This window comes from Macaca thibetana, chromosome 17 (assembly GCF_024542745.1).
Source record: "Macaca thibetana thibetana isolate TM-01 chromosome 17, ASM2454274v1, whole genome shotgun sequence".
NCBI lineage: Eukaryota > Metazoa > Chordata > Mammalia > Primates > Cercopithecidae > Macaca > Macaca thibetana.
In genome coordinates, this window is record NC_065594.1 from 93,478,864 (window position 1) to 93,504,933 (window position 26,070).

The 26,070-nt window shown below is 49.1% G+C and overlaps 1 protein-coding gene across 3 annotated transcripts; it reads left to right on the top strand.

Moving 5' to 3' along the window:
• Positions 1-918: 918 nt before the first annotated feature.
• UPF3A (UPF3A regulator of nonsense mediated mRNA decay) lies at positions 919-26,070 on the top strand. Of its 3 annotated transcripts, XM_050767048.1 has the most exons (10): positions 919-1,147; positions 1,715-1,821; positions 2,517-2,623; positions 5,972-6,070; positions 6,191-6,301; positions 12,117-12,172; positions 12,262-12,420; positions 18,841-18,962; positions 21,705-21,999; positions 25,049-26,070. In XM_050767048.1, exons 1-10 carry the CDS (start codon positions 941-943, stop codon positions 25,175-25,177), a joined length of 1,392 nt encoding a protein of 463 aa, XP_050623005.1. In that variant the 5' UTR covers positions 919-940; the 3' UTR covers positions 25,178-26,070. The 3 variants fall into 3 exon arrangements, with proteins under 3 accessions (XP_050623005.1, XP_050623006.1, XP_050623004.1); XM_050767049.1 differs by lacking the exon at positions 5,972-6,070 and having other exon boundaries at positions 921-1,147; XM_050767047.1 differs by lacking the exons at positions 919-1,147; positions 2,517-2,623; positions 5,972-6,070 and having other exon boundaries at positions 1,684-1,821.

Genomic DNA, 26,070 nt, shown 5'->3' on the forward strand with positions numbered 1-26,070 from the left:
CCTACATGAGGAAGAGAAGGGGAAAGTCATTTTAAAATAACTTCCATATAAATTACTGTAATCAAAGTGCTGCTACCTGTGTGTTCATAAGAAAATACGTGCAAGGGCCCGGATCGGTGGCTCACGTCTGTAATCTCAGCACTTTGGGAGGCCGAGACAGGCGGATAACGAGGTCAGGAGATCGAGACCATCCCGGCCAACATGGCGAAACCCCGTCTCTGCTTTAAAAATACAAAAAAAAGGCCGGGCGCGGTGGCTCAAGCCTGTAATCCCAGCACTTTGGGAGGCCGAGACGGGTGGATCACGAGGTCAGGAGATCGAGACCATCCTGGCTAACACGGTGAAACCCCGTCTCTACTAAAAAATACAAAAAACTAGCCGAGCGAGGTGGTGGGCGCCTGTAGTCCCAGCTATTCGGGAGGCTGAGGCAGGAGAATGGCGTAAACCCGGGAGGCGGAGCTTGCAGTGAGCCGAGATCGCGCCACTGCACTCCAGTCTGGGCGACAGAGTGAGACTGTCTCCAAAAAAAAAAAAAAAAAAAAAAAAAAAAACGTTCAAATGCCAACCCAGCTCTGATGGAGCCCCGGCCACAGAGAGCCTGGGGGAGGGGGATAAAAACGGTGCTGGGCTGGGAAGGCGGCTCGTCCGCGATCTCCTCTCACCACGACCAGACCAAAGCCGCCGGCGCTCTGCTTCCGGGGCCGCCCTAAACCTCCGCCGCCGCTCCCTGAGGGTCCGCCCGGCCCCGCGGAGAGCTAGGCTGTGTGGCCGGAGGTCACGACCCCGACCCCGACCCCGACCCCGACCCGTCCCGCAGCTTCCTGGCCCCTTCGTGGGCAGCCCCGAGCATCGCAGCCCGAGGAGGGGCGGGGCGGGGGCTGTCGAGCTCTCGCGAGGTTTCGTCGAGGGCTGACGGTTGCGGCTCCGCGGAGAGTGCAGGATGCGCTCGGAAAAGGAGGGGGCCGGAGGCCCTAGGGCGGCCGTTGCCGCGCGGGGACCGTGCGGGAGGGAAAAGCTGTCGGCCCTAGAAGTACAGTTCCACCGCGACTCGCCGCAGCGGGAAGCTGAGACGCAGCCAACCTCGTCCTCCGGTTGCGGGGGCGGTGCGGGCAAACCTCGCGAGGAGAAGAGGACGGCCCTGAGTAAGGTGGGGACGGGGGCGGGGCGCGCAAACCTCGCGAGGAGAGGATGGTCCTGAGCGGAGGAGGAGGGGAGGGGCGGGGGCGGGAGGGGGGGGGCGGGGGCGGGGGGGGAGGGGGCGGGGAGGGGGCGGGGGGGGGCGGGAGGGGAGGGGGGGGGGGGGGGGGGGAGGGGGGGGGGGGGGGCGGGAGGGGGGGGGGGCGGGGGCGGGAGGGGAGGGGGGGGGGGGGGGGAGGGGGCGGGGGGGGGGCCGGGGGGGGAGGGGGCGGGGCCGGAGGGGAGGGGGCGGGGCCGGGAGGGGAGGGGGGGCGGGGCCGGGAGGGGAGGGGGCGGGGCCGGGAGGGGAGGGGGCGGGGTGGTGCGCGGTGCTCCCTGCGCGGTGCGCGGTGCTCCCTGCGCGGTGCGCGGTGCTCCCTGCGCGGTGCGCGGTGCTCCCTGCGCGGTGCGCGGTGCTCCCTGCGCGGTGCGCGGTGCTCCCTGCGCGGTGCGCGGTGCTCCCTGCGCGGTGCGCGGTCCCTCCGGAGCTCCATGTCCACGCCCCGCTGCGGTGGGAACGGCCGCGCGCTCCCCGCAGGTGGTCATCCGCCGCCTGCCCCCGGGCCTCACCAAGGAGCAGCTGGAGGAGCAGCTGCGCCCGCTGCCAGCGCACGACTACTTCGAGTTCTTCGCCGCCGACCTGAGGTGAGGCCCGCCCCGAAGCGAGGAGGAGGAGGAGAGGGCAGAACCCAGAGCTCTGCGCCGCTGGCCTTCTCGTTGCCTTAAGGTCCTTACCGTGATTTCTCCTTTATGGGAGTCGTGTGAACTTTTTGAATAAATTACATTTCAGTAAAACGTGTAAGTCCTTTCAAAGAAAAATACCAGCAACAAGGAGACAGATGTGGTTTGCATTAGAAATGCGGATGATTTTCAGGCGGCTAACGCTTAGGAAAACGGGTGCCTTTGAAAGGACCAGCGTTGCCCGCCCGGCGCCTCCCGGGCCTCTCGGACGCGGACGGGGCGCGACGGGACGGGGCGGGAGGGCGCCGGCTCTTCCTGTGGCCTCCACGCCGGTGCCACAGCCAGTGCGGCTCTAAATACCGGAGAGGGTCCCCGGCGCCACGGGTCCTCTGGGAGTGCGCCCTGGCTTTGCCTTAGGGTTTCAGCCTCCGAGGACCGGTTCTGGGCAGTGCAGAAGGGACCTGAGTTCTGCCTCGTAAAGTTAACGTTTTGCATTTGTTTTTGCTAAAGAATATTCAGATTGTTACAATTAACTGAGATGATTTGGCACAAAAGTTTTATCTAAAGTAGTTTGTTGTGCCCAGAAAAGGAAAAACAGGCGAAAATAATGGAGTATTGTATTTTTCACTAACCATTTTCACTGTTATCTCTTATTTCAGTCTTTATCCTCATCTCTACTCAAGAGCATACATTAATTTTAGGAATCCTGATGACATCCTTCTTTTTAGAGATCGTTTTGATGGATATATCTTCCTTGACAGCAAAGGTTGGATTATTGGTTTTAAAAAATCTATTATAATCTCTAGGTATACTAATGAAGTATTGCTAGAATATCCGTGTTTTTATTATTATTATTTTTAGAGACAGGGTCTTGCTCTGTTGCCCAGGCTGGAGTACAGCAGCCACAATCACGGCTCACTGCAGCCTCACACTCCGGCTCAAGAGATCCTCCAGCCTCCCAGGTAGCAGGGACCACAGGCGTGTGCCCCCATGATCGACTGATTTAAAAAAAAAAATTTGTAGAGACAGGGGTCTCACTGTGTTGCTCAGGCTGGTCTTGAACTCCTGGCTTCAAGTGATCCTCCCACGTCAGCCTCCCAGAGTGCTGCGATTACAGGTGTGAGCCACAGCATCTGGTCTGTTTGTGCGTTGTAATTAAAAAGTTCTCAGACTAAAGTAAGATGATAAATTTTGATTATGTTACTGTAATTATGTGCAGATATTAAAAATTGAAATTATTTAATTTTGTTATTTAAACCAAAAAAATCCCAGAAATTCTGTGTAATAGTGACAGTCTATTTATGTATTATCAGAGAATGAAGGTTTTCATGAGTGAGTTTTTTGCATGAGAGAACTTTATCTTTTTGGGTTTTAAAACTAAATTATTTTACCTGTTTGATAGGAATTTTCCAAAATGTATACTGACTTCTATCTTCCTAAACAGCACCCTTCATGACTGTACCATTTATGATAATGTCACCAGGAAGTCACTGAGTGCTGTTAAACAGCTTTGCCTGCGGAGACAGCAGTCTTCACCTCTAGTCTCAATAGTTCCCTTCCCGGTACTTCTAGGGTTCTGCTTTGATCTTTTCCCCTTCTCCTCTCCTGTCAGGCTGTCTGCTGTTGTGTTCCTGGCTGTCAAGTTTGTGTACCTTTCACAGCAAGTTGTTTTCTGCCCTCCCCTCCCCGGCCACCCTCTTCGCACTCCAAGCGTTTTGACACTGATGAGTGTTTTCTTTTTCTCCACTGAGGGGTAAGGACTAGAAAGATTGTTACAAAATAAGCATTAGCCAAGCTAGTTCCTGTGACCAGAAGCAAATGTGATGCTTGAACTGACCTTTGTGTTCATTGCTCATTTATTCAGTAACTTACTCAGCTTCCCTTTTTCACTTAAAAAATGTTGATGGGCCCGGCACAGTGGCTCACCCCTGTAATCCCAGCACTTTAGGAGGCCAAAGGCGGGTGGATCACGAGATCAGGAGTTTGAGACCGGCCTGAGCAACAACGTGAAACCCCATCTCTACTAAAAATTCAAAAATTAGCCAGGCGTGGTGGCAGGCGCCTGTAGTCCCAGGTACTCAGAAGACTGAGACAGGAGAATTGCTTGAACCCGGGAGGCGGAGGTTGCAGTGAGCTGAGATCATGCCACTGCCTCCCAGCCTGGGTGACGGAGTGAAAAAATACGTATGTGTATGTATGTATATATATGTGTGTGTGTGTATATATGTAAAATATATGTAACATGGCCAGGTGTGATGGCTCACTCCTGTAATCCCAGCAATTTGGGAGGCTAAGGCGGGCAGATCGCTTGAGGTCAGGAGTTTGAGACCAGCCTGGCCAAGATGGTAAAACCCTGTCTCTACTAAAAATAAAAAAATTAGCCAGCCGTCATTGTGCGTGCCTGTAATCTCAGCTACTTGGGAGACTGAGGTATGAGAATCACTTGAACCTGGGAGGCAGAAGTTGCAGTGAGCCGAGGTGTCACTACATTCTAGCTTTGGTGACAGAGCGAGACTCTGTCTCAAGAAAAGTCACAAAATTTATACCGTACTGTTTTCCACAGCAACTGTGCCATTTTACATTCCCACCAGTAGTGAGCAAGTCAGTCCTTATTTCCGGTTCTACTTTGTTGTTGTTGTTTAGTTTTTTAAATAGAGACGGGGTCTCGCTAAGTTGCCCAGGCTGGTATCAAGCGATTTCCCCCACCTTGGCCTCCCAAAGTGCTGGGCTACAGGCGTGAACTGCCGCCCCGCCGTTGTTTTGATGGTCTCCGGCCTAAGCCTGTGCTTTTGATGTCATATGCAAAAACCCATTGCCAAATCCATTGCCGTGGAGCTTTTTCCCCTGTGTTTTTTCCTAAGTGTTTTATGGTTTCAGGTCTTATATTTAGGTTTGATCCTTTTCGAGTTACTTTTTGTATATGGTGTTAGGTAAGGGTCCAACTTCATTCTTCTCGCTATGGATATCCAGTTTTCCCAGCACCAGCTGTTGAAAAGACTTTCTTTTCCCCATTGAATGGTCTGGGCACCCTTTTCAAAAATCAGTTGACCAAATATTACAAAGGTTTCTTTCTGGGCTCTTTATTTTATTCCCTCGATGGATGTGTCTGTCTGTGTGGCAGTACCACACTGATTACTTTTAGCTTTGGAATCAGGGACTATGTCATCTGCCATTGAATGAGTATCCACTGTGTGCTAGGCCTTGTGGGTGGAGCGGTGACTTGGACATCATCCCTGCTGGTCCAGTGCCCTACTGTCTCCCTGATTCTGACTTTATTCTGGATAGTGGAGGTTGGCACAAAAATGGCTCCCAGATAAGGGAGTTATAATTCAGTCACCTGACCATTACTGACAAGTCTAAAAATGACTCAGTGGGTTTAGTACCAAGGTAGCAGTGTTCCATTTGATGATTTGGCATATAGCAGGTTCTCTTAGTGAACATTTCTCTTTGTGTATTCATTTTTCCCCCACATAGCAACAAAGTTAGTTTCTAATGGCTTCCATTCTCTACTTTTATCAGAAGCAGATTTCACCTGGAATATTCTATAAACCCTTTGAAGCTCTCAATTTTAGCCATGGTGTCTTCTAAGCAAAGTAATTTTCTTAAACTTAAATAACAAATTGATAGTTGAATTAACCTTTTAAAATAAAATGTAAAACGTAGTTAAGAAATCTGATTATTTAAAGGTATTCCAACAATAAATTATTTGGGATGGGGCTGGGGAGGTCAGGTTTATTGAGGTGTAAGTTATATATGGTAGAAGTCACCCTTTTAAAGTGAACAATTTGATGAATTTTGAACAAATTCAGTTACACAACCACCACAACATGATGGATTGTTTTGTTTAATAAATAATTGTTCTTCCTACCATGAGTTCATCCTTGTTTTAGTCTGGAGTTTGCCATGTGAAGGTTGCAGGTGCTTGAAAATGTAATTGTAGGTTTTTAAATGTTTTTTTTTTTTAATCTCTTACTGGAAGGATGAATTATAGTTTAAATAGTAATAATACATTGTCATTGTTACACTTACTCTTTAAGTAAGCTAGGTCATTATTTTCCAAAATGAATGTAGTAGAATTTCAGAATGGCTTCTGGAACATGTTTCCTGTTAAAAGGCCTAGAATATCCTGCAGTGGTAGAGTTTGCTCCGTTCCAGAAGATAGCCAAAAAGAAGCTGAAAAAAAAAGATGCCAAGACTGGAAGCATCGAAGATGGTGAGCCCTTTCCAAGTGCTACATTATGAAGCTGCCAAATTAAGAACACTGAGCAAATGTAATTCTCCTGTAGATGGGAAAGATTATATTTATTTTCTTTCTGTTTTTTTTAATGTCTAGATCCAGAATATAAGAAGTTTTTAGAAACTTACTGTGTGGAGGAAGAGAAGACCAGCGCCAACCCTGAGACTCTGCTGGGGGAGATGGAGGCGAAGACAAGAGAGCTCATTGGTCTGTGCTCATTTCTTCTCTTTTCTTTATTGAGAGATTTACTCGTAGAGGATATACTTTTTTTTTTCTTGATTGTGATAAGTTGAAACTTGTTACAGGCTTGGCAGAAATGTAGAGTAATTTCCAGTTTTGACAAAAGAATGGCAAGATGGCCGCTTGGGAAAATATTTCTGAGCATTGGTTGATGGAGAGCACGTGATTTTTTTAGTTACGATCCTTTTAAGTTGTGATGCTTCGGAATGAGCAGTGGCAAAGACACATGAATGGCATGTGCCTGACAGCGTCAGGGAAAGCGCGTTGTGTCACAGAGTTGAAGTCAGTGGTCACAGACGGATGCCTCAGGAGCCCGTAGGAATGAGATGTTTTGCTCGTGGTGAGGTCATCTTGCTGCTCTTCAACAGCAATGCCAGGCTCCCTGAGCCAAGCCAAGCCAACTTGTGGATAAGCCCGGCCAGAGCACAGAATCAAGTTTAAATCCAGCCTTCCACCCCATGCCCACAAGTCGTGTACTTTAGAAATAGTTCTCAGTAGCACTGACGTGAAAATCAGGCAGACAGTTGTCGTTTAGTCCCAGACACACCGGGAAGTGTTTCTCCTCTCTGTGGATCTCCTTTCCTCAAAGCCCCCGTTCTTCACCCCTCACCTCTCCCACCCAGGCTGTGCCCTGCCCCCCCATCAAGAGGAATGTACTTTGGGAGGCCAAGGCGGGCGGGTCACAAGGTCAGGAGTTCTAGATCAGGCTGGTCGATGTGGTGAAACCCCGTCTCTACTAAAGATACAAAAACTCAGGTGGGCATGGTGGTGGGCGGCTGTAGTTCCAGCTACTCGGGAGGCTGAGGCAGGAGAATCGCTTGAACCCAGGAGGCGGAGGTTGCAGTGAGCTGAGATCACACCACTGCACTCCAACCTGGGCGACAGAGCGAGACTCCATCTCAAAAAACAAACAAAAGAAATTGATGTGTCGTGACAGCCACATTGTCCGTCTCCCACCACATAAACTCCCTCGTTTGGTTTCCCCAGTGGAACTATATTTTCATCTTCACAGTTGCCACACAGAAAAGAAAAGTTCAGGAATTTTGTAAATGTTGATTGAATTAATAAGAAAGGTCAATGTTATTGAAATAGTCCACTCACTTTCTTCATTTGTCTAATAATAAAGCTTTTTTTTTTTTTTTTCTGAGACGGGGCCTCACTCTGTTGCCCAGGCTGGAGTGCAGTGGCACAATCTCAGCTCACTGCAATGTCTGCCTTCTGGGTTCAAGCAATTCTTCTGCCTCAGTCTACTGACTAGCTGGGATTACAGGCACCTGCCATCATGCCCGGCTAATTTTTATATTTTTGTGGAGATGGGGTTTCACCATGTTGGCCAGGCTGGTCTTAAACTCCTGACCTCAGATGATCCGCCCACCTCAGCCTCCCAAAGTGCTGGGATTACAGGCATGAGCCACCATGCCTGGCCGTAATAAAGCTTTTGATCGCTAAAGTAAACTAGATGTGCTGAGGCTGCATGCTGCCTGGGCACTGACTCGGCCTCAGCGTGGGCCCAAGTGGTAAACAGGTCGCACAAGGTCTCTGCCTGCCATCAGGGATGACAGGTAGGAAGCAGGAGCGGGAATAGCCCAGCCAGGACCCCTCAGTTTGTAATCAGTGCCACTGATGTGACAGTGGAATATGGGAGGGAAAGAGGTTGGGAGACTCCCTCCAAGATGGTGGTGGAGCTGGAGCTGAGACTGGCTGCGGGAGGGAAAGAGGTCAGGAGATGAACTGAGACTGGCTGTGCTGAGCAGTGGAGGAAGGAAGCACCAGGGGCAGGGCCAGCGGCCGTCACTTTTCACCGCAGGTGCGGATTGCAGGCTTGTGGGGCTGGCACACGTGGGTGAGGGCAATGCGGTTGGAGGGTCGGGGCACTGTGCAAGATGTTTAGATTCATTCCAGGGCAACTGGAAGCCACTGGGGGAGTGGCATGGTCTGATTATTTGTCCCCATCACTCTGGTGGTGTCACATGGAATAGATTGTGGATGCCAGGAGATGCGTGTGTGTTTTGGAGGTGGACTGGACGGGACCGACAGACGGATAGGGTGTGAGAGGTAAGGGAACAGGAAGAATTAAGACTCCAGGGTTTGGCTTGAACAGACGGGTGGATTGTGGCCCCATTACACACAAGGGAAGATGAGGGTAGGACAGTATTGGGGGCAAAGTCGAGACCAGTGATGAATTTACATGAAGTTCCTTTTCAGCATGTTAGTGACTGTTACAGCTGAGTAACTAGCGAAAAATAATAGCAAATGGGAACAGTAAATATTTAATGCTTTTATATCATTTTTAGCTTACTGTGGAATATGTATTTTGATTTAGGAAGGACATGAGAGACTTAGACATTAGAGACAATGCTAGTTTGAGCCTCATTCCTTGTTTCCTTTTCTTTCTTTCTTCTTAGTTAAAAGGATAAAGTGAGTTGTTGTGAGATGGATTTTACTAGGGGAGTGGTTTTTCTGTAAGTTTTAGGTCACAAGATCCATCTTTCCTGGCAGTTAGAATCTATATGTTCTTCACTTAAGAACTTGATAAATTGAAGAAGAGCTAGAAGAAGTAAATTAGATGTTAATTACAGGCCTCACCTCCCTGCCCCTCCCATTTCCATCTCACTTTGTTTTAAAAGTCCCCTTGCATAGGATTGGTCACTTTAGGGCTGTTTTGAGACATACCTTTTTGGGGCAGACCCGTGGCTCCTGCCGGGGGGGGGGGGGGGGGGGGGGCGTGTCCTGGCACCTCCCGAGAGTCTGCTGCACAGCCAGTGCTTTACCAGAGTTGAACGAATGAATGAACGAATGAATGAATGAATGAATGAATGAGGCTTAGAATTCACCATCCCTGGCCGGGCGCGGTGGCTCAAGCCTGTAATCCCAGCACTTTGGGAGGCCGAGACGGGCGGATCACGAGGTCAGGAGATCGAGACCATCCTGGTGAACACGGTGAAACCCCGTCTCTACTAAAAAAAATACAAAAAACTAGCCGGGCGAGGTGGCGGGCGCCTGTAGTCCCAGCTACACAGGAGGCTGAGGCAGGAGAATGGCGTAAACCCGGGAGGCGGAGCTTGCAGTGAGCTGAGATCCGGCCACTGCGCTCCAGCCCCGGCGACAGAGCGAGACTCCGTCTCAAAAAAAAAAAAAAAAAAAGAATTCACCATCCCTGATGGGAACGACTAATTCATTCCAGGACTTGGCTGTAGAGTCTTCCTTCTTGTTGTGATTGCTGTTTCTACGTATTAAAAATTGAACCTTGGCCGGGTGCGGTGGCTCACACCGGTAATCCCAGCACTTTGGGAGGCCAAGGCGGGCGGATCACGAGGTCAAGAGATCGAGACCATTCTGGCCAACATGGTGAAACCCCGTCTTTACTAACAATAGAAAAATTAGCTGTGTGTAGTAGCGTGTGCCTGTAGTCCCAGCTACTTAGGAGGCTGAGGCAGGAGAATCACTTGAACTCGGCAGGTGGAGGTCACAGTGAGCCAAGATCACGCCACTGCACTCCAGCCTGGTGACAGAGTGAGACTCTGTCTCAAAAAAAAAAAAAAATTGAACTTTAGGCAATTCATGGCAGATTACCTTTTTCTTTACTAAGCTTTTGGCCTCCAGTGGAGTCTTCTTTTTTTTTTTTTGAGACGGAGTCTCGCTGTGTCGCCCAGGCTGGAGTGCAGTGGCCGGATCTCAGCTCACTGCAAGCTCTGCCTCCCGGGTTTTTACGCCATTCTCCTGCCTCAGCCTCCCGAGTAGCCGGGACTACAGGCGCCCGCCACCTCGCCCGGCTAGTTTTTTTTTGTATTTTTTAGTAGAGACGGGGTTTCACCGTGTTAGCCAGGATGGTCTCGAACTCCTGACCTCGTGATCCGCCCGTCTCGGCCTCCCAAAGTGCTGGGATTACAGGCTTGAGCCACCGCGCCCGGCCCAGTGGAGTCTTCTGAACAGGTCTGAGAAGCGAGTATTACATGGAAATGTTAATAAGCTCTTGCTGACAAGGACTCTGGAGTTGTTGAGTTAGTCTGGTGCATAGGCCTTTAGAGCAGACAGGCCCGGGTTCAGCTCTGAGGCTTCTGTTTACTTGTGGTCTGTTGCATGGTTGTGCGTATTCTGTCTGATAAATAACATACTTTCATGATGTGTAGAACACTTTCTTATTCAGGTCTTACGTACTTTTGCTGTGATCTCTGTGGGTGATGGGGCAGACATTTTATAGGAAGAGGAAGGTGGGCAAGCGGGGTCTGGGTTCAGCCTCCCCGCGCATCCAGGTGGTCTCGCCCTGCTCCTGGCTGACAAGTCCAGGCCTTTCACAGAGCAGAGCAGAACCCTGGCTGATTTGAGATAATTTGCCCATTATAAAGAGCCGACTATTTACCTGAGACAGTGTGCTGTACTCACCTTGAGCCAGAGTTCATGGTCAGCCCAGAGACCCCTCTGGGGAGTGGTTCTCTGTAGCAACTGTGTCTGCCAGGAAATGTGGCATTTGTACCCGCATCATCTCTTCCCTACAACCACTGTGCCTGGGGCAGGACTCCTGGGACAATCAGCTCTTCCCTACAACCACTGTCCCTGGTGCAGGGCTTCTGGGACAGGTGCCATTTCATCTGTGATGTCAGGGTGTCAGGGTCCTCAGTTCCAAGTGAGGGACCCCCAGCCAGGGCTTCTCCTATGATTCCTGATTCATTCCTGGTCCTCAGAATTCCAGAGACGATGTGTCAGTTTTCAGGTGCATCCAGGGATTCTTCAGAACGCTGTTTAATCTGAGATCTTACCCACAGAATAGACCCAGACCATCTTCCCCCTTCCCGTTTGTGTCCTCGTGTTGGTGGGATGTGGGGCCTGTCCACCTCAGCGTGAGTCCCTCAGAGGCAGTGCCTGTGGGGCCTCCAGCTTGCCTGGGCACCCACATCCAGGTCAGATCTGAGAGGTCCAGCATGAAAGCGGAGGACCAAGATAGAGTTTGTAGACATGTTCATTCCCTAGTAGTTGGTGCCTTTTCTGAAATCAGCAGTGCCATGTGGAGTCATTTTCTTTCTTCCTTTTTTTTTTTGAGACAGAATTTCACTCTTGTTGCCCAGGCTAAAGTGCAGTGGCACAAAATCTTGGCTCACTGCAACCTCTGCCTCCCGTGTTCAAGCGATTTTCCTGCCTCAGCCTCCCAAGTAGCTGGAATTATAGGCACATGCCATCATGCCCGGCTAATTTTGTATTTTTTCAGTAGAGATGGGGTTTCTTCATGTTGGTCAGGCTGGTCTCGAAATCCCAACCTAAGGTGATCTGTCCACCTCGGCCTTCCAAAGTGCTGGGATTACATGTGTGAGCCACCACGCCCAACCCGTGTGGAGTCATTTTTTAAACTACAATCCAGAGTTGTATGTCTTAGCATTGGGATTTTATGGAGTGTATATTGTAAGACATTATACGAATCCATGTTATTTAAAACCATTGCTTGGAGAACGGAAAACAAAAAAGTTCTCAGAATATGTGATGTATCAAAGTAAATATATGTTATTTAATGATTTAAGGTACCTACAAAAATATCATCTTTGTAATACTTTAAACCTCCCTTAAGAATCAGGAGTTAGATGTTTACTATGTATAAAATTGTTGATACTTTCAAATTACTTGACATGATAGTAATGGAATAAAAACTCCCCTGGAGACAGTATGTGATCATGTAAATTTAAAAAGTAATGATATTGTTCCCTTATTTATTTTAAAGATCAAATTGAAAACAAATATTTAAAATAATCTTTCTTTAGGAGTTAAATACTATATTACAACTTTTGTGTTTTAGCTAGAAGAACAACACCTCTTTTGGAATATATTAAAAATAGAAAATTAGAAAAGCAGGTAGGTCTGGCCTTTACCTCATGAACACCCTCCCTGCTGCTGCCGTTCTCATCCAGGCGGTTTGTATACACACCCTTCCATGTCTTTAGAGAATTCGAGAAGAGAAGCGAGAAGAACGGAGGAGGAGAGAGTTAGAAAAGAAACGTTTGCGGGAAGAGGAAAAAAGAAGAAGAAGAGAAGAAGAAAGATGCAAAAAAAAAGAGACAGATAAACAGAAGAAAATTGCAGAGAAAGAAGTAAGGATTAAGGTAATTCTGAGGAAACATTTCCTTTTTCCAAAAATAGTTCTGCTATAGTAATTATACTTTTTACATATCTTAGTTCTTTAGAATTTTGAAAACATTCTGAATTAATCTAATATTGTGGTGGTGTTTTTTTCCATCTTTTCCATCCTACAGCAGTGGTTTTCACACTGTGTCCTGAGCCTTGGGAGTCCTCAGGCTGCTGTGGGCGCCTGTCCTCCTGGGTGTGCAGTGGGGAGCACACCCCCACAGGAGCCCCACGCTGGCACACGTCGGGCTGCTGCTGACACTGTCTTTTTTTTTTTTTTTTTTACTTTCCAGCTTTCATTTTCAGTTCAAGGGCTACATGTGCAGGTGTGTTACGTGGGTAAATCAGGTGTCTCTGGGGTTTGGTGTACAGATAATTTTGTTGCCCAGGTAGTCAGCACAGTACCTGATGTTTTTCAGTCTTCACCCTCCTCCTATTCTCCACCCTCTACATTTCCCTTTTGAAAAAAGTTTTCTGGCCGGCATGAGAGCTCACTCCTATAATCCCAGCACTTTGGGAGACCAAGGCGGGCAGATCACGAGGTCAGCAGTTTGAGATCACCCTTACCAACATGGTGAAACCCCGTCTCTACTAAAAATACAAAAATTAGCCGGGTGTGGTGGCGGACGCTTGAAACGCTTGAATCCTCAGGAGGCTGAGGCAGGAGAATCGCTTGAACCCCGGAAGCAGAGGTTGCAGTGAGCCGAGATCGCACCATTGCACTCCAGCCTGGGCAACAGAGCGAGACTCCATCTCAAAATAATAATAATAATAATAATTTCCTGGCCTGGTACAGTGGCTCACACCTGTAATCTCAGCACTTTGGGAGACCAAGGCAGGCGGATCACTTGAGGTCAGGAGTTTGAGACCAGCCTGGCCAATATGGTGAAACCCTGTCTCTACCAAAAACACAAAAATAAGCCGGGCGTGATGGCGTGTGCCTGGAATCCCAGCTACTCAGGAGGCTGAGGCAGAAGAATTGCTTGAACCCAGGAGACAGAGGGTGCAGCGAGTCGGGATCGAGCCACTGCACTCCAGCCCAGGCGACAGAGCGAGACTCTGTCTCAAAAAAAAGTTTTCCTGATTAAAAAGTACACATTTGAAAACCACTGGTTTTGCCTTTCTGTGTGAAGGCTGACTCATAGAACCAGGTTTTATCATTTCTGTTGTGGTAGCACTAATGAGTTTCTGTATTTCTTGCTGAGTTTTTCTTGTGACTGATACATTCATTGATGAGGGTGGTTTAATACACAGAGGGAATTTTTCTCTGTGTGAAATGTGTTGGCCAGAATTGGGACCAGCCATTGTCTTCTCAGGACTAAACCTAGATTTAGACCTAAGGTATCACTCCATGAAGGATTTAAGGCATATTCAATATTACTTATTATTTATCGAATACCTTATATTCAATAAAATTGTATAAGGAAAAAAAATGTCAGGACTTGGGGAAAGAAGGTAGGTTAGGAAAGGGTGGGGAAGAGATCATTGAACCATAGATTTGTTTCTGATATGGTCAGTCAAAAACAGAAAAGTTGGCTGGGCATGATGGCTCGTGCCTATAATCTCAGGACGTTGGGAGACCAGGGTGGGTGGATTGCTGTAGCCTGGGAGGTCAAGACCAGCCTGGGCAACAGAGAGAGACCCTGTTTCTATTCACTATGTTGCCCAGGCTGGTCTCATACTCCTGGACTCAAGTGATCCTCCTGCCTCACCCTCCCAAAGTTTGGGGATTACAGGCCTGAGCCACCGTGCCTGGCCTGGTTTAGCTTTTAATAAGCATCTGTGCTCAGTATGGGGGTCTTTCACTTCTAAATCATGTGGAACATTGAAATTTTTTTAATGCCTGAAAAATGGAATCTGTGGAGGAATGCAAAAGAAGGTGTATCAACAGCTTAAAGACAGATGGCTCATGACTTTTTTGCTATTTTTTTGTTTGCTTTTTGTGGGGGGGTTTGAGACAGGGTCTCAATGTGTCACCCAGGCTGTGTAGTGGCACAGTCACAGCTCACTGCAGCCTCTACCTCCCAGGCTCAAGTGATCCTCCTGCCTCTGCCTCCCATTACAGGGTGCACCATCATACCTGAACAGCTAATTTTAAAAAAATTGTAGAAATGGGGATCTCACTGTGTTGTCCAAGCTAGTCTTGAACTCCTGGGCTCAAGCGATCCTCCTGCTGCTGGGATTAGAGGCATGAGCCACCATGCCTAGCCCTCGTGGCTATTCTTAATAAAGAGAAATATGGTTTGGGAGGCCGAGGTGGGCGTATCACAACATCAGGAGATCGAGACCATCCTGGCTAACAGGTTGAAACCCCGTCTCTACTAAAAATTCCAAAAATTAGCCGGGCTTGGTGGCGCACACCTGTAGTCCCAGCTACGTGGGAGGCTGAGGCGGGAAAATTGCTTAACCCGGGAGGCAGAGGTTTCAGTGAGCTGAGATCACGCCACTGCACTCCACCCTGGGCGACAGAGCAAGACTCCGCCTCAGAAAGGCTGGAGGCGGGCGGATCATTAGGTCAGGAGATCAAGACCATCCTGGCTAACGTGGTGAAACCCCGTCTCTACTAAAAATACAAAATATTAGCAGGTCGTGGTGGCGGGATCCTGTACTCGCAGCTACTTGGAAGGCTAAGACAGGAGAATGGCATGAACCCAGGAGGCGGAGCTTGCAGTGAGCCGAGATTGCGCCACTGCACTCCAGCCTGGGCGACAGAGCAAGACTCCGTCTCAAAAAAAAAAAAAGAAATATGGCACACAGACAGCTCAGCTGTTTAATGTTCCTCTGAGGATGCTAAGCAGTGAGCTTATGTGTGGCCACATGGGTGAACACACACAGGCAAGGGCTGGGAGGGAGCTCAGCTGCCCGTGCACTCTGGTTGGCCTCCGGAAGCCTCTCAGGGCGTAGCAGAGCTGGCCTGCTCCCCAGCTCGTCTCCAGCGGCTCTGGCCTGCTGGTTTCTCCTGAATGTACCAGCGGATTCCACCTTAGGCCTCCACAGGGACTTCCCCAGATGTGCCCGTGGCTCCTTCTTGGCATCTGGTCTTAGTTCCCGTCTTGGCTCTGCAGAGAGTCCTCCTGGACCCTCCTCTTCCTGCATCTCTGCTGCTTTACTCTCCCTTCGTGTGTTCGTAGCTGCTGTCTGAGGCTATCCTATTCCTTTGTTTCCTCCCCTTGACCACCGTTGCCTCAGGTGGAGCATCAGGTGCGAGTTCCTTCAAGGCAGGGGCACCCCTGTCTCATTCATAGCCATTCCCTAGTGCCTAGCACAGGGTCTTAGTCCCTGGTTCCTGCACACAGCTCCTCAGACCCCGGGCATCCGCAGTAATGTGAGTATCTTATATGCCAATGAGAGGACTGGGGGCTGGAGGCCCCAGGCAGCTTCAGGATGGGGACTAGTTGGCAGAAAGACTGAGGCAGGACTAGAGGGTTGGGATGTTCAGTCCCATCCTAGCAGAGGGCAGAGGGCCTAGAGAGAGGTCACCATTGGCCAGTGACTTAATCACACCTGTATCATGAAACCTTAATAATGCCTAAAGACAGGGCTTCCGGGGGCCAGGCATAGTGGCTCATGTCTGTAATCCCGGCACTTTGGGAGACCGAGGCGGGTGGATCCCAAGGTCAGAAGTTTGAGACCAGCCTGGTTAACATGGTGTGTAACCCCATCTCTACTAAAAATACAAAATTTAGCCAGGCGTGTTGGCGCACACCTGTAGTCCCAGTTACTCAGGAGGCTGAGGCAGAAGAATCGCTTGAACCCAGGAGGCGAAGGTGCAGTGAGCCGAGATTGCGTCCCTGTACTCTAGCTTGGGGTGACAGCAAGACTCTGTCTCCAGGAAAAAAAAAAAAAAGGCGGGGCTTGCTGGGAGGGTTACTGCATGGAAGCTCCAAGCACTGCTGCGCCATCCCCCATACCCACCTTGTGTATTTTTTCCATTTGGCTGTTCCTGGTTGTATCCTTTATGATAAGCCAATTATCGAGAAGACAGTGCCTTTCTGAGTTCATGAGCCATTTCAGCAACTTATCAAATCTGAGGAGAGGCCGTCGAGAACCTCTGAATTTATTGCTGATTGGTCAGAAGTACCGGTGACACTCCAGGACTTGGAACTGTCATCTGAAGGGGGCAGTCTGTGGGTTCTGGTGCTAACCGCAGGTCGATGGCCTCAGCGTTGAGTTGAATGTGGAGCACGCAGCTGGTGCCGGAGAGGTGGAGAGGTGGAGAGTTGGTACAGAAAAAGACATGCAGTGTCAGAAATGTTGTGAGAACAGTTCCTAGGCACGCAGAGTATTTGTTGAGTGGGTGGATGGAGATTGGCACTTCCCTATGGCTCGCATTTGTTACAGACATATTACTGTTGCGATTTTTATAAAAGATGGACAGTTACCGGAAAGGAAATGTGTAAGTTCCCAGATTCCACGTAGGCAGAATAAGAGGATGTTCACAGCTGACACAGGGCCCACACTTGATGAGAAGCCGCGTCCAGGGCTCCACCTTTCATGATGCGTTGCGTTCCCAAGTGAGCATGTGTAATTGAATGCGTCTGTGTATGGTCTTGCTGTGCTGCAAGTTAAAGTTTGTCCACTTTGTGAGTGAGAACAGAATTGTCAGAAGTACACCTTCCATTTCTGTTCTACAAATGATCGATCTGTGGTGCTTCCATTGCTTTTTTTGTTTGTTTTTCTCCCTTTTCCCAAGTTAGCTGAGGTGCTTTAGTTTCAAAAACTATGCAGAGAGCAGGGAGAAAGGCCCAGGGACATACAGGGCAGATGAAATATGTCGTGGCAGTTTGTCCATTTATTCTGTTTCAGGAAAGAGAATAATCAGTGTTTTGAAAACTATATTCTAAATTATCAGTAGGAAGCAACCTTTTAAAAAATTTTTTTTCCTTATTACAAAACTAATGCTTGTCTATTTTAGGAAAACTAGACCCTATACATGAAAGGAAATAAAGTCATTTCAGTTCTGCCATCTAGAAATAAATCACTATTGGCCAGGCATGGTGGCTCACGCCTGTAATCCCAGCACTCTGGGAGGCCAGCGTGGGTGGATCATGAGGTCAGGAGTTCAAAACCAGCCTGGCCAAGATGGTGAAACCCCATCTCTACTAAAAATACAAAAATTAACCAGGCACGGTGGCAGGAGCCTTTAATCCCAGCTACTCAGGAGGCTGAGGCAGGAGAATTGCTTGAACCAGGGTGGCAGAGGTTGCAGTGAGCCCAGATTGAGCCACTGCACCCCAGCCTGGGTGACAGTGAGACTTTGTCTCAAAAAAAACAAAAAACAAAAACTACAAAAACTAGCCAGGTGTGGTGGCACACCCTGTAGTCCTGGCTACTGGGGAGGCTGAAGCAGTGGAATCGCTTGATCCCAGGAGACGAGATTGTGCCACTGCACTCCAACCTGGACGACAGAGTGAGACTCCATCTCAAAAAAGGAAATAATCACTATTAACAGTACTGCAGAGCCCTTTAGATGGTGGGGTGTGTGTGTGTGTGAGTGAGTGTGCGAGTGTGAGTGTGTGTGAGTGTGTGTGTGTGTGAGTGTGCGAGTGTGAGTGTGTGTGTGAGAGTTTGTGTGTGTGTGAGTGTGCGAGTGTGAGTGTGTGTGAGAGTTTGTGTGTGTGTGTGAGTGTGCGAGAACATAAATAGACGTGGGGGCCGGGCACAGTGGCTCACGCCCATAATCCCAGCATTTTGGGAAGCCAGGGTGGGTGGATCACCTGAGGTCAGGAGTTCGAGATCAGCCTGGCCAACATACTGAAACCCCATCTCTACTAAAAATACAAAAAATTAGCCGAGCGTGTTGGTGGGCGCCTGTAATCCCAGCTGCTTGGGAGGCTGAGGCAGGAGAATCACTTGAACCCGGGAGGAGGAGGTTGCAGGGAGTCAAGATCGTGCCACTGCACTCCAGCCTGGGCAGCAAGAGTGAAACTCCGTCTCAAAAAAAAAAAAAGAAAATTAAACGGGCGTGGTGGCGCATGCCTGTCGTCCCAGCTACTCAGAAGGTGGAGGCAGGAGACTCGCTTGAACCCTGGAGGCAGAGGCTGCAGTGAGCTGAGAGTGCGCCACTGCACTCCAGCCTGGGCAACAGAGCAAGACTGTCTCAAAAAAAAAAAGTACAAGTGGGGTTGTGGTGCATGTTCTATTTTTTAGCCCTTTATTCATTACGTGAACATCTTTGCATCACATTAACCTACCTTTTCATGACTAAAAAATATTTCATTCACTGAATGTTCCACCATGTATTAAACCAAAAACCTCACTTTTGGACTGTTAGCTCTAATTCTTTGCCTTGCAAACATTTGGCTTCAATATTGGGGTATATTTGTAATTATTTATTTAACAGCTTCTTTTAAAATGTGCTCTTGAGGTGATATTTTACTAACGTTGTAATTTCTCAGCTTCTTAAGAAACCAGAAAAGGGAGAGGAACCAACCACAGAGAAACCAAAAGAAAGAGGAGAGGAGATTGATACTGGAGGTGGCAGGCCCGTGGAAGGCTCGCTGGAGGAGTCCCAGGAGACGTGAGCGTGCTTTTGTTGTTATGACCGCGTCAGTTCCCAGTCATGGTGACGTAGGCCTTGTCGATACGAGTATGCCTGTTTCACGTTATTCTTGGAATCCCAGACTTTCCAGGGTGTGCGAGTGCACATTAGCCTTCATTTCCCGTCAGCATGGCAGGAACTTAGTGAACTCGCCTCGTCTGCAGTCTCAAGTCTGTATTCAGATCAGGGAATTTCTTCCTGTCTTTTGCTTTGCTTTTCCCTCCATGTCCTCCTTTTACTCCTGAGCCATCTCCTGGATTCCTGCTATTGCATGTCAGGTCTTCAGGATCTGTCTTCCCAGTCTTTCTTTCTTTTCTGTTTTTTGTTTTTATTTTTCTCTGTGTTTGTGATATCTTGCCCTTCGCTCTTTTAGCCCCCTTGCAATTTATCTACAGAATTGCATATTTGGGAACCCCATCTTTTAGGGCTGGCAGATCTTTTGTGGTAGAGAAACAGAATTGTAAGTGCTGTGATCCTTTGGTTGAAGCTGTCCCTGGCTCCTCCGGCTGTGGGTCTTGACCAGCAGCTTTGGCTGTGCACTGCGGGTCCTCCCTTTTTCTTTTCCTTTGCTGCTTACAACAGTGAAGCTCTGTGGAGGGAGCAGCTCTGTGGAGGGAGCAGCTCTGTGGAGGGAGCAGCTCTGTGGAGGGAGCTCATCTGCAAAAGGGACAGACACAGCAGCATCTGCCTGGTGGGCCAGAGAGACCAGCCAGATGCCAGTCGGGGGATCTTGTCCCTCTTGCTCCTGGCACCCACCATCCTCAGGACCCTGGGTCCCTGGGCTTGCCTTCCCCTCTGGGACTCCAGCCCACTCACCACATCTCACCACCCACGGTCTCCTGGTGCCCAGGGCCACCTGGCTCGCAGGGGATGGTGGACGTGGGTTTTACTTGGGAAGACTAATGGGATTAGGCCGCCAGCTTCCCAGAGTCACAGTCGTAGGGGTGATTTCTCACTGCCTTTCTTTCAGAGTTGATGAAGTATTCTTTCTGCTTCTTGGGGGTTTTGGTTTATTGCTTTGTTTATAAAATTTATGTCTGATTATCAAATCCGTGATTGTGAAGCACTGGGTTATGTTATGGTTGTCGTTACTGTGACTGTTCTTGACACTGCCACGTGTCTGGTGTGAATTCATGCTTGGTTACAGATCCTCATGGTCCCCACTAGCCCTGCCAAATGAGCGAAGCAGCCATTTATTTACTATTCATTTAATATTCTGATAAATGCATAAAGATAATGGATCTGCCATTATTAAATGTCAATTAATTTTACTCTGCACATCATGATGGATGTGCACCTGGGCTCCCAGGACAGCCACTGGACCACTTTAGTCTCAGTCACTTTGTAGAAAAGAAGGTTTATTTTATTTTATTTTATTTTTGATAAACAAAGTCTCGCTCTGTCGCCCAGGCTGGAGTGCAGTGGCACGATCTCGGCTTACTGCAACCTCTGCCTCCCACGTTTGAGCAGTTCTCCTGCTTCAGCCTCCTGAGTAGCTGGGATTACAGGCACGCGCCACCACGCCTGGCTAATTTTTGTTTTTTGTTTTTTTGAAACGGAATTTTCGTCTTGTTGTCCAGGCTGGAGTGCAATGGCATGATGTCAGCTCACCACGACCTCCGCCTGCTGGGTTCATGCACTTTTGCCTCAGCTTCCTAAGTAGCTGGGATTACAGGCATGCCTCTCCGTGCCTGGCTAAATTTGTATTTTAAGTAGAGATGGGGTTTCTCCATGTTGGTCATGCTGGTCTCGAACTCCTGATTTCAGGTGATCCGCCTGCCTCGGCCTCCCAAAGTGCTGGGATTACAGGCGTGAGCCACTGCACCTGGCCTAATTTTTGTATTTTTAGTAGAGACGGGGTTTCTTCATGTTGGCCAGGCTGCTCTCAACCTCCTGACCTCAAATGATCTGCCTGCCCCTGGCCTCCCAAAGTGCTGGGATTACAGGCACGCGCCACCACACCCACCTAATTTTTGTATTTTCAGTAGAGAGGGGGTTTCACCATGTTGACCAGGCTGGTCTCCAACTCTTGAGCTCAGGTGATCCCACCCACCTTGGCCTCCCAAAGTGCTGGGATTATAGGCGTGAGCCACCATGCCTGGCCGAAAGAAGATACTTACTTTGGAAGGTTAGTGAGAATTAGACAATATGTATAAAAAGTACCTTAGCGTGAGGCATATTGCTTATCTGTCACTCAACTGAAATGACAAATATTATTACTATGATTTATTCTTTTTTTTTTTTTTTTTTTTTTTTTTTTTGAGACGGAGTCATGCTCTGTCGCCCAGGCTGGAGTGCAGTGGCCGGATCTCAGCTCACTGCAAGCTCCGCCTCCCGGGTTTACGCCATTCTCCTGCCTCAGCCTCCCAAGTAGCTGGGACTACAGGCGCCCGCCACTTCGCCTGGCTAGTTTTTTGTATTTTTTTAGTAGAGACGGGGTTTCACCGTGTTAACCAGGATGGTCTCGATCTCCTGACCTCATGATCCGCCCGTCTCGGCCTCCCAAAGTGCTGGGATTACAGGCTTGAGCCACCGCGCCCGGCCGATTTATTCTTCTTTGTAGTGGTTTCTGTCAGTGCCTGCTGTGTGCCCATCACAGTGCAGCCTCAGCAGTGCAGTGCTGACACGGGCCCCTGTTGTCTGGGAACCTGCGGGCTAGAAAGGAGGGTGAGCAGCCGACTGGCGGTTACTGCAGTCGCTGATGCTTGGGTTGAACCACAGGTCACGCAGCGGCAGTGATAAAGAGTACAGGGATGTGGAGAGATCTCAAGAAAAAGAATGTGAAGCACAAAGACACCATGTGGATGACGGCAGGAGGCACAGAGCTCACCACGAGCCTGACTGGCTTTCCAGAAGGAGTGAAGATGAGCAGAGATGGGGGAAAGGACCTGGCCAAGACAGAGGGAAGAAGGGGAGCCAGGACAGCGGGGCTCCGGGGGAGGCCATGGAGAGACTGGGAAGAGCACAGAGGTGTGACGACGGTCCAGCACCCAGAAAGGAGCGACTGGCAAACAAGGTTTTTATTAAACCCAAAAAGAAAAATCTGTCTGGCTGTCTTAAGGTCCAGGTTGCACGCTGACCGTGTCACCCCCACTTGGCCTTGTGTCTTGGGAAGCTCGTTATTCCTGAAAGTCAGATCCTAGAGTGAGACTAGTCGTCATGTTTTCTCAGAGAGTCAAATTATTTTTCACCAGGAAAAAGAAAGATTTTATTTAGTATAAAACTAGCACGTTTGTATGATTCACTTGAGAATAAGATTAAATTTTCCCTTGAGACAGGAAGGAAAGTTTTAATATTTCATGGAGGTTTCTTCCACATTATCAATAACATTCTGATTATTAGTGAATATTCCCGTGGCTGACAAACACCTGAAGTTAGTTCTGCACAGACGCTGAGCACAGGACTGTGGTTACCCCCTTAGCCAAGCAAACAGCTTTTTTTTTCAGAAGTTTGAAGCTGATTTTTGTTCAGGTTGCGTTTTCCCAGCGCAGCACTACAGACGGCATCACCCTTCTGACAGCACCAGGCCCCACCCCGGCTCCCAGCAAACTGAGGGCTGCCTCGGGTTCGCATTCCCACTCACCTCCCTCCCCATGTCTGACCTCTGGCAGCCACTGTCTGTTCTCTGCCTCTGTGATTTTGTCATTTTTTTTTTTTTTAAACGGAGTCTCGCTCTGTCGCCCAGGCTGGAGTGCAGTGGCGCGATCTCGGCTCACTGCAAGCTCCGCCTCCTGGGTTCATGCCATTCTCCTGCCTCAGCCTCCGGAGTAGCTGGGACTACAGGCGCCCGCCACCACGCCCGGCTAATTTCTTTTCGTATTTTTAGTAGAGACGGGGTTTCACCATGTTCGCCAGGATGGTCTCGATCTCCTGACCTCGTGATCCGCCCGCCTCGGCCTCCCAAAGTGCTGGGATTACAGGCTTGAGCCACCGCGCCCGGCCAGATTTTGTCATTTCAAGAATGCTTGATGAGTGCAAACACACAGTGTGTGAGCTTTGAGAGTGGCTCTCGTCACTCAGCCTAATTCCTTTCAGATCCTTCCAGGTTGTTGTGTGTAGGAACGATGTTCACTTTTAAAGTGTTTCAGTGTAGCCGGGTGTGGTGGTTCATGCCTGTGATCCCAGTACTTCGGGAGGCCGAGGCGGGTGGATCACCTGAGGTCAGGAGTTCGAGACCAGTCTGGCCAACATTGCGAAACCCCATCTCTACTAAAAATACAAAAAATAGCTGGGCGTGGTGGCGCGTGCCTGTAATCCCAGCTACTCAGAAGGCTGAGGCAGGAGAATCACTTGAAACTGGGAGGCAGAGGTTGCAGTGAGCCAAGATCACGCCATTGCATTCCTGCCTAGGCAACCAAAGCAAAACTCCGTCTAAAAAAAAAAAAATGTTTCAGTGAAGTCGAGGCTGAAAGCCAGAGGAGAGCCTTCTTGTCTTCACCCTTGAATAAACACCTCTCGAATACTCCACAGTTTTCTGGGGTTGCCTGGACCTTGGGGGCACAAAGTACAGCCATGGGTCTCTTCGATAGGGAGTCCTCAGTTTTCAGTTGCCTTATTTTAGCAGTGGTGAATGGCCTGGTGCTCCCCTGACCTGAGGTGGGGGGGCATTCGCTCCTCTGTTTAGCCTCACAGTGCTGTGGTGGGAATGTGTGCAGGAGCTGCTTTCCCGGGAGCCTGGCATTGGTCATGTACTTCTGAGGTCAGGTTCCATGCTCCATCTGTGTACACAGGTACTGCCCTGGTAAGAAGCCGAATTGTCGGCCGGGTGTGGTGGCTCACGCCTATAATCCCAGCACTTTGGGAGGCAGAGGCGGGTGGATCACCTGAGGTCAGGAGTTCGAGGCCAGCCTGGCCAACATGGCGAAACCCCATCTCTACTGAAAATATAAAAATTAACCGGGCGTGGTGACACGCGCCTGTAGTCCCAGCTACTCAGGAGGCTGAGGCAGAAGCATCAGTTGAACCCAGGAGGCGGAGGTTGCAGTGAGCCGAGATTGCGCAGTTGCCCTCCAGCCTGGGCAACCAGAGTGTAACTTTGTTTCAGGAAAAAAAAAAAAAGCTGTGCATGCTGGCTCCAGGCAGCCTGTCTCCCCCCCACAGGAGCATTCAGGTGCAGGGGCCTGCTGAGCCTGTTCGCACCCCTCCCGTTGGTCAGGTTCATACCAAGGAAAAGAAAATTCAGTTAAACCCCTTGATGGCAACCTGATGTGGGCTTCCACACACAGTCCAGGAGAAGGTAAAGGTGAGCTGGTGAATCCTGGAGAAGTGTGTGAGATGTGCCCACATGGTCGTCCTTGCAGCCCACACTTGGGCTCCTGGTGACTGTTGGAGGCCAAGGCTGCAGCTCAGCAGGGAGAATAGGCAGGGAGCGGGAGGCACATGGAGCAGGAGGCTACAGGCCTCGGGAAGCGGGAAGCCACCTTCCTCCTCTGCCACCCCTTCAGTGCTGGGGCAGGGCTGGTGGCCCCGTCAGGGAGGAATTGTGCTGCTGTCGCTGCTGACTCTGGCCTTCAGGGCCACTCTGTGCTTCCCTGGCTGTTGCCTTCAGGCCCTGAACAGTTACCCTTCATGGATTTTTTGGTTCATTTTTATTGCTTTGCCTCCAGGAATTTAATAAAATGATGGGGTAGTGTTTTCCCAAAAGGGAGCAGTTCAGTTTCCCTGCTGGTAGATGCTAGGCAGGGTTAAGCCCCGTGGAAATTGCTTACCACTCACGTTAATAACAGTTTGAGTTCGCAGATCTGAAGCCATCTCTGAGGGTCCACATCTCATTTTGTTTCAGGCCTAGGGACTGAGGTGGACATGTTTGAGTTTTCACCTCCCCAGCTCAGATTACAAGGTGTTCTTGGTGTGAGCAGTAACATTTGCCCAGATAACCGACGTTTACGTGGCTTTTTAAATTGCCTGAGAATTCTGAGAGAGTGCTGTGAAAAGGGCTGATTTTTAGCTGCCAGGTTGATTTTCTTTGGACAATTCATATTATCAAGTTCTAGAAATACAAGGAGATGTTGACCCTTCTGTGTTGCCAGCCCTTGGAAGAGTAACATGCCCTCTTATCCTGGCAGGACCGGCCGGCCTTGCAGCTGTATGATCCAGGAGCTCGCTTCCGAGCACGAGAGTGTGGCGGAGGTGGGAGGATCTGCAAGGCAGAAGGTTCGGGGACTGGTCCTGAGAAGAGGGAAGAGGCAGAGTGAGTCACTGGGTGCACCTGGCCTCCATGGACAAGCGAAGGAATCTCAGAAACGTGTAAAGGACCCCGAGTGTGACTGGAAAGGAGAACTTACTCCTTACCAGGAAACTGGAAGCTAAAAATACAGAGGGTGACACAGAAACACGCAGACACCATTCTAAAGAAAGTAGTGATCTTGTATTAAATTGAGCAGAATTCTCACGGATTTTACCATTCCTGTTATAAACTAATATTTGTTTTTCAGCCAAAACAGAAAATGATTTTCACTGGACAGTAGAAAAATATGTGTAAAATAGGGAAGAAAGTTAGCATTGGATCAGTGTGAGTCCTGAAGCACTTTCAGTGCTGTGAGAACGACATCCAGTGTGGGTTTCATTCATTTATAGGCAGAGGAGCTGTCAGTCTCTCGTGCCTCTCGGTGGCCTCTGAGCTGTACTGTCGAGTAAAGAGTAGTTCTTGTTTGTTACAGCCTCCGTGAGTCAGCCATGCCTGCAGAGTGTGCTGTGTTTTAGTCCTGGTAGGAATATATACCAGAGTTCCCAGTATTTAAAACCCAACAGCTTCAACTATTGCCCTTTCAACAGTTTTGCCACTGACCGGATGAAAATGGTTTCACAGTCTTTGGATGGATGCATTTGTGGTTTGTAACCATTACAGTTTAAACCATGGTTTAAGAATTTGCCCAAATAACAGAAATTTTGTTTGGGAAGGGATAAACTAGGTATAGCATATAGAGCCTGTCTTTGAGTTTTAGATACTTTATTTGTAAATAACTTAAAATAGCTTTCTGAAACCGTGCATTCTATAGTTTCTTCCTTTCAGTGAAATTGTTAAATGTTAATGTCTTTTTGGCACTGCGATTTTAACCATTTATTAAATACAAATTTTGTTAAAGAA

What these genes read in the sequence shown, in the direction of transcription:
- UPF3A (XM_050767048.1), top strand. Translation starts at nt 941, where the DNA reads ATGCGCTCGGAAAAGGAGGGGGCCGGAGGCCCTAGGGCGGCCGTTGCC. An exon ending in GAAGACAAGAGAGCTCATTG is followed by an intron (nt 6,302 to 12,116) that starts GTCTGTGCTCAT and finishes TTTGTGTTTTAG; the next exon opens with CTAGAAGAACAACACCTCTT. An exon ending in AGAAAGAAGTAAGGATTAAG is followed by an intron (nt 12,421 to 18,840) that starts GTAATTCTGAGG and finishes GTAATTTCTCAG; the next exon opens with CTTCTTAAGAAACCAGAAAA.